The sequence below is a fragment of the Orycteropus afer genome, unplaced genomic scaffold, assembly GCF_000298275.1.
Source record: "Orycteropus afer afer isolate SDZICR_OR568_19922 unplaced genomic scaffold, OryAfe1.0 scaffold00173, whole genome shotgun sequence".
NCBI lineage: Eukaryota > Metazoa > Chordata > Mammalia > Tubulidentata > Orycteropodidae > Orycteropus > Orycteropus afer.
In genome coordinates, this window is record NW_006921760.1 from 556,882 (window position 1) to 565,366 (window position 8,485).

Sequence of the window (8,485 nt, forward strand, 5' to 3'; positions counted from 1 at the left end):
ATGCCAGATAGCGTGGTCCAGGCATGGGTTTAGACTTCCTGTGATGAAAAACAGATATTAAAGGTCATGACATGAACCCAGAGTTTTAGTAAAGTCCATTGGAATGGCATGAGAAAGAACTGGTTTCCTTTTCAAAGTAGCAGACAAGAGGTAAGAAACAGAATTCTCCCTCTTGGATTCATTTCTTCCTAAAGGATATTAGCATTTAGATGCTGACATTTAATGGGCTCATGTACAGAACAGGTGCAAGATTGGGCAGGCAGAAGACTCTCCATGGATGAGACCTCCTTTCCTTTTTTCTTCCTTTTCCATTGCATTGAAATGTATCAGCAGCTACTGGTACGAAATTCCTAAAAGATGAGTGGAAAGTTGGCAATGGACAAATGTAGGAAGCAACCTTCAAAAATGCAGTGCAAGGGTTGACTAAACTTTTGACGATTCTCATATTTCATGCTCCACCCTAGAACCGTATTTCCAAAGAAAGGTTCTCTAAGTCAGGTTTGCAGATTTTAAATTTTAAGTAAAAGAACCTTCAACATAAAAGTAGTCTCAAATTCCTAGATGCTGGATCAAGGGAGGCACCGCTGTTCTCTGGGCGTGGAAGACAAGTGCTATGAAATATAGCAAGTTTTTAAAAAGGTGTAAATAATTGCTCTTTTTTAAATGTACTTCTTGATTGAGACAAAGGTAAAAGAAAAAGCATTTGGGGCCTCTGTTGCCTGGTGACAACATCTGTTCACTTTCTGGTCTTTAGAAATACGCTACTACTGTGTGCAGATGAGAAGGTAACTAAAACGGAAGAGGAGAAATGGGTTGGAGATAAAACTAAAATTTGAAACAAGTCTGAAATAGTATAAATCTAATATTTCACCAAAAAACCTAAAACTCAGTACCATTGCAGCAGCTGAAGGAGGGTGGAACTCCTTGTCCTTTTACAGTTGTTTGTTCTCTGATCTGCATCTCAACAGAGTCCCAGCCTGCACTTTAATTGCCTGATGCAGCCACCACCAGCCTGAACCAGCCAGTAGAGGTCAAGAGCATGCACATCTCTGGGGCACTGCGGTTACATAGCTTGGGCAAAAGATGTATCTACTCTAGTGCAGAAAAGAAGAAGTTCTGGTGGCACAATGGTTAAAGCATTTGGCTACTAATCAACAGGTCAGCAGTTCAAACCCACCAGCCACTCTGCAGGAAAAAGATGAGTCAGTCTGCTTCCATTAAGATTAATAGCCTTGGAAATCCTATAGGGCAGTTCCTCCCTATCCTATAGAGTCACTATGAGTTGGAATTGACTGGATGGCAGAGGGTTTGAGGGTCCAGAAAAGAATTAGGGTAGTCCTTATCACTCTCTCAAAGGACACATAAGCCCTGAAGTTCTCCCAGGCTCTTCAGAGAAGTAAATTTTAATGCAAGCATGAAAGAAGATGAGTCTTCTCTAGTCATGGATCAGGAGTTCTATTTAAACCAGGCAGAGAGTACTCCTTTGGGTCTGGAAAGGTTTTGAAGAGTTAACAGGGACAAATGGCATCTAATCTCCAGTTTGGAGGCCGGCTGCCTCACAAACTGCTGGGCCCACATCTTAAAGCTTTTTGATCCCCATAAAAAGGTGAAATTAAAGAGAAATAGTAAACATGAGAAACTTAGTTATAAGATAATCTCCATTACTGGCAACTAAAGCAGTGAAATTGGGCAGCTACAGTGTAAGGATGAAAAGCCCACTGGGTAAAGTGGCCATAAAGACCCAGAGGCAGGGCTCTGTCCAGAGGAGAAACCAGGGGCCACGACATGACAGGGAAGCCTGACTCTCAACTCAGGGAGGGGCAGTGAGGGCATGGCTGGCCCTTTATATTGTGTTGGGTCTCACACAGCCAGTTAGAGACACTAAAAGGAGGGGCTTTGGCTAAGATCTCGGGCAATTTCTCCTGCCCAGACCATGCAGGCCAATCAGTGTGCAGGTAATGCCAGTGGCTCTTTCCCTAGGGTACCCTCCTAGGTGGCTCCTGAGAGCACCACAAACCAAACACCAGTCCTGCAGTGTTCCTAGTCAAGGGCAGCCAGAGATGTGATAGGTTGGTGGGAACAAGCTGTGATGACTATTGTACAAGTGGCTTCTATGGAAGTGAACTGTGGTAGAATGGGAAGTTATTTTTCTCAATATTTTTGATAAGAAAATAACGTACTGAATAATTTCAAATGAATGTACACAGTTAATCATTATGGAAGAGCATCAATCCAGTCATTTTCATTTAACCAACAAATAGTACAGTTCAAAAAAATCTATTTCATATGAACATATATATATGTATGTATGTTAATACATTTATTCCAATGTATAGTTTGACCAAAATCATCCTCTTAGAACATTTAAAATAAGGGCAATATCTTAATAAAGATTCCATCTGAATGTTTATATTAAATAACAAAATGCTGTGTTACACAGTCTAAACAGCTTGTTTCTCTGCAGGATTTAGCAGAACTTTTTAATATGCTAATGTGATTTGTGAATTTCCAAGAAGGGGATAAAGTGTACAGCAGTTCTAAACTGCTTTAACCTCAGAACCACAGGACAACTTATTCTGCTGACCAGAGAGTTGTGTAATATAGCTTTGGAGCTGCTACTCTAGTGAATTCTGGACTGCTCTATATGACATGTGAAAACCACTGCACATCTTCCGAGAAAGTAAGACTGTGAACTATATGAAGTATTCATAAAATTGAGAACAATGATCAGGTGGCCCATTTTTCAGGCCACATATATTTTAAAGAGTTAATAATTCAATTGGCAGTGCCAAATACAGAGTTAAAGATGTCAATCAATGAAAGTGGACTAAAATCAATTAAATTCACTGTACCCTTGACTAAGCAAAATGAGGTCTTCAGCTGCAATGTAAATCCATTGCTTTCCACAAAGAAAGCATGCTTTAAGTCAAAGATTCATGTAGAGACTGCCAGAAAATAATTTATACTAGGTACTTTACTGTGGAAATAAAATATAAAATCCTGTCCATGGCCAAGAGTTCCATTAGAAAATAAAAAATCCAGCTTCGGCACGGATACAAATGCTCGCCCTTTATGGTCCTGGCCAACTTTCCTGCTCTGAGTTTGTCTGGTGTTGAGCCCACTGCAGTACTGAGGAGATAGAAAGGCAACTGACACAGACCTCCTTGGCCAACAAGGCTTCTGTAGCTTCTCCAGAGCACAGAACCCAGTCAGCCTGAGACTCACCACTGTGAAGGAGGTATGCACAGCACTGTCCACTCAGTGGTACAGTCAACCCGTAATCCTCCCAGGGCTGATTATCCAGTCATCTGTGTGTGGTCGTGCCTTGAACCATTCTCTGCTGCCCACGTTTATCTTCTAATAGGTTCACACACACAGCTGCTAACCAGAAGGTTGGAGGTTCAAGTCTACCCAGAAGTGCCTGGGAAGAAGTGCCTGGACATGTACTTGTAGATTCTCATGGGGTCACCATGAATCAGGATCAATGGACAGCATCTGTTTTGCTTTTTTGGTCTATAGAGGAGAAGAGCTCTAGTGGCATAGTGCCTAAAGCATTTGACTGCTAACTAGAAGGCTGGCAGTTCAAACCCACCAGCCACTCCTCAGAAGGAAGGCTGGGCAATTTACTTCCATAGAGATACCCCCTTGGAAACCCAAGGAGGGGTCGCTATGAGTTGGATCCAATTTGACAGCAGTGAGTTTGGAGTTTGGTTTGGTTAGAGGAGAGGAAGATCCAGAAAAGGGGTAAGGAATTTAGCAGAACCAAAAAAGAAAGAAGAAAAAGAGTACATCATAGGGTTTGGATCCCAAGCCAGAATCATAGCCGTTTCGGCCTGAAAAACACAGATAGAAAAGATGATGGGAAAAGACCAATTAGTACCTTCATTCCTGCTGCGGCTGCAGGGCCACTGGGGTCCACGGCCTGGATGTGGCATGGCTTACTTCCTCGCACCACAAAGCCCCAGCCGACCGCATCACCAACAATCTAGAGAGAAAAGCCAGCCAAGGATTCAGCACGTGCCACTGCATATCTTTGCCCATTTCATCTCTGCCTAAGCAGGGGAATGCAGTACTTTGCTTCTATCACAGACATAGGCTGATGTATGTCTGCGGGTCTCTATGGAAAATGTGCTTAAGAAATCTACACTTTTTGACAGAAAGATGCTTCTTCGGCAAGGGCATTGAGTCAATAACTGCCAGATTGCCTCTTTCTTAGGCTGCTATACAATTTAGTCTTAGTCTCAAATGGAAGGCTTGGAAGATCTTAAAAACGTGGTAGAAATTTCTTCCCAGATCCAATTTCTACTCCAAGAGTGTTTATTCCCCTGGATTCAAATAGTGCATTTTTGATGATCTTGATACGTCTATGAGGTCTAAAGTAACAATTTAAAAGTATTAATGCTGGGAAATATAAAGACTCTTGGCTGTGTTGAAACATGGTTTTCTCTACAAAGAGAATAAATTGAAAATGTACATGAAGTGCATATTTTACAAATAGATTTGCATCCAAAAGTTGTTTGGAATTGTTTCCTATAGAATCATTATTAGAATTGGCAGCTATATTCTCTGGGCAGCTCCCAGACATGGCTTTAACCCACATCCCAACTGAAATGCAGATGAAAAGCATTCACAATCAATTACTACCAATGCTGGCATTTAAATTAAAAAACAAAAGTAAATACTTTTAAAATACTATCAACTCCCTCTTGAATGCTGGTGGCTGAGGAAAAGCAAGGAAACAAATGAAAATTTGTGTGGAAATTCTCAAGATCAATTTTAGACACGTCAGTGACTTCAGGGTTTGTTGTTATTATTTTTCTATACCTCATTTCACTTCCACATGTACAGTTTTCCTTCATCTCTGATACAGACATATTACCAGTGCCTTTCTCCTACTGGTCCACTATGATCACAGGGGATGATTTTTGACTTCCAAATCCAAGAAACTGAATATGTGAGCATCCCAGGGCAAGAGGTAGGCCAGTCCTGCTCTGACTCCTCAGCCACGAGGAACTGGAAGTGGCCCTTTTGACCAATGTTTGCGGTGTGGGCGAGTGTGGGCAGACATTTCCATGAGGTAATGGAACAAAAGTCAGAAGACTCAAGGAAAGAGGAGAATTGTTTTAAAGAGGATATGGATGCAGGTGTGAGGAGACTGAGCTGAAGAACCAAGGGGAAGGGGGTGGCTGAGGTGATACCAATCAGAGTACTTTGATCCTGCTTGGAGAAAACCAAAGGGGTTGATAAGAGAGAGGAAGCCGAAGGGCCTCTAAGAAGGCTCAAGGTAGTCAGCCACTGCTTACAGATCCACAGTGCACACAAATCAGGGGCTTGTAACACAAAGCACGCAGCAGAGTCGAAAGCGCCATTCCTTATTTTAGGAGAGTTTGTTGCATAACCTCCTGTAATGTCTTAAGTTATTTTCAGGACTGTAATTGAGAAAGGATTAAAATATTTGCAATAAAATCAGTCATTACATCATAGTAACTGCAAAATGTAATTTTTTAAGTAAAAGGGATTTAAAATCCAGCATTAATAATAAATCATGTGATGTCTTAATCTTTAATGAGTGCAATTGAGATTCTGGTGCCCAAGGGTCCAGAAAGTCAACTATTATACTTGTGTTAAGCAAAAGACAACCAAGAAAGAATTTTCAAGTCCGTCCATAAGTGACACAATGACACAGTCACATGGTACTGACAAGCAAGCAACAAAGGAAAAAAAAATACAAAACCAAATCATCAGAGCCTACCGTGAACGTCTTCCTTGCATATGGAGCCCCAGGAGTTAGGAGTTCCTCAGAGGTGACAGGTCTCTTTAACACTGTGAGACAGACACAATGTCAAGGACCAAACACTTCCAAATCCTTCCTTCATTTAGTCAATCAGCAGGTTATTTATTGAATGCCTCATATGTGGTCATTAACACACTGGCAAAGACTGTACCTCACAGAGCTTACACTCTAGCTGACAGACAGAAAATAGCAGCAAACATAAAAAGCCCTGACCCTAACTTACAAAGGAGAAATGGAGGAGTGTAAGGAGAACAGAGTACCAGGGCAAAGGGTGGACTAGAAGTTTTCAAAGTGGCTATGTCTTCTAATTCTCTTGTTTCTTTTTTTAAAATCCTGATATGCATTTATTGATGTCAAAGTTAGGAGAAAATCTGCTTCTAGTGGTCTGAGAAACATATTTCAAGAACTAATTCCACAAAACCCACCAGCCCTGACATACTGCATACATCCCATTTATCAAGACTTCATGTGTGTCTGTAGCAATACCCAGAATAGCATGTTCACACATGAGTAAAGATACTAGTAAACGTCTCTGAGTATTCAATACATGCTAAGCACTATACCAGATGCTTAAATATCTCATTGAATCCTCACAAGAACCAATGAGTTAGATCCATCATTATCCCCATTTTATATGTAAGAAAACAAAAACACAGATGAGTCAAATAGATTGTGTCCAAAGTCCCAGGACTAACGCACAGCAGAATCAAGATTCAAACCTGTCTGATACCAGACCCCACACTCTCACCCACAGAGAGACAGTGCTACACTAAGCTGTACGTGCTACGAGTCTCTGTAAGAAGATGAAAAGGCTAGGACGGTCCAGGAGGTAGTGGTGTGTATGCTCTGTGGGTACGTCCTTTCTGACTTCACAAGCACTCTCTCAGTTAATGGCAATTAAGTGCTTCTTGTTGGGGTGGCAGGTAGCTAGGATTATCATTTTCACTTTCAGAAATATCATAAAAGAGAAAATGAAATTATGTTCCCCCAACAAAAACGAGTAGGCCAAATAGCAATATGCAAGAAAAGAACATACCTTCTCAGCAGAAGAACAGGAGGTACCAGAAGTGGTCAGTGCTTGAGGACCAAGACATGTTTTATTCCCAGAGTCTGACAACTCCATCCCAACCCCCTAAGCCCTCATGGGAGAGCCCAAGAATTTAGATAGAAAAATCACAGTGTACTGTAATAGTTGGCAACAATACCAATAATTTATTATATTATACTTATCTCTCTTGATTACATTGAAAAAAAATATAGAAACTCTGAGGCCCAGGTAGTGATCGTTTGGCTTTCCCTTTTCATAACTTTGGGAAGTTCTCTGCTCATCACAACAAAACTGATGACATGATACGGTGATATCTGTAGTGTTTGTCCATCTGGCTATGGGTATTTACATGTATAATGCTACAAATTAATAGGTCTTGGTATACAGGTGAAGTTTAATTTTTAACTGACTTACTATGGAGTAGAGATTATTTGCTTGAGAAAAAAAACCACGGATGAGATCATTGGGTTTTGAGAACCTTTTTTGAGTGAGGGAGAAGCCGGTCAGAACAGGGTAGGAGGTGGAATTTATGAGCCACAATCCAATTCTGATGCTCTGATCCTCAAAGACCCAAGATAGGCTACAAGACCTTTCTTTTCTGCCTGCACATCAGGAAACTATCCCTCTGATGCAAGAGGCAAGGGTGTGTCATTCATTTAAATTAATGAACACTGTTCATATTCTACCATCATATGTAATCATAAACAAGTAAAATGCCTCTAGTACAGCTGGCTTCTTTCTGAAATGGAGATCTATCTGAGTTTAAAACATCTTAGTTACGAAAGTAACTCATTCTACCTTATCAGCAATGCTCCATTAGTTAAAAATCCAGTAATGTATGGATATGCAGTGACTTTTCAGCCATAGCTGAAGGCAGTTTTTTATTCACTTGGAAGTTACCACTTTATTCCTGGAGCTAACCCTTGAGCAGGGGATATAAAAATGTGAGATGACAGAAAAGCTAGCTTTTCCTGGCTAGCTAACAGCATTCGGTAACAGTTTTCCCTTAAAGCATTCTGACTAACATTGATTAGCCCTTACTCTCACTAACATGTATATACCTACTCTTCACTTATGAGCATCTTGTTATCCATCATATCACATTTATGACAATAGTAAAAAATCTACTATCTGACTATTTTGCATATTAACAATGTATATATGGCAGTAATGAATGCCCAAGTACAAGGTGAGAGTAACATTGACTGTGACGGTTAAAGTGTGAATTTGACTGGGCCACTGTTCTCAGTGGGTATGGCAGTTATATAATGATGTAGTCACCCTCCATTTTTGCATAACACCGATTTTCACAGAACAACCGGTCTTTGAAACCTAACCATGCCAGTAAGTGAGGAGTAACAACCTGGTCATCTCTTCTTCAAAGAGATGGTGAGGTTTTTGAAAGAAGGGGTTATGGCCTCTCATCTTTGTATCTCTAATGTCTGGTGACGAGGAAACAGCATGAACAAGACAAACCAAGTCTCTTCCCAGGAGCAGCTAAACTCTCCTGGGTACAGAGAATACATTGAAAAAATGAACAAGAAACTAATGGTATGCTAGATGAGTGGTCTAGAGAAAAAGGAAGTGGGATAATGGGGAACAGTGTACAGCACGGGGTGGTGGGCACAAAGCCCGGCCCCTCA

At 40.9% G+C, this 8,485-nt stretch overlaps 1 protein-coding gene across 1 annotated transcript in view; it reads right to left on the bottom strand.

Moving 5' to 3' along the window:
* DEPTOR (DEP domain containing MTOR interacting protein) overlaps positions 1-8,485 on the bottom strand; it is a 170,884-nt gene that overhangs the window by 37,359 nt on the left and 125,040 nt on the right. The window contains exons 7-8 of the mRNA XM_007946865.1: positions 5,753-5,823; positions 3,881-3,985 (exon numbers count right to left, since the gene is read on the bottom strand). Coding sequence (XP_007945056.1) covers positions 3,881-3,985; positions 5,753-5,823 — 176 coding nt within the window. The remainder of the gene's footprint in view (positions 1-3,880; positions 3,986-5,752; positions 5,824-8,485) is intronic.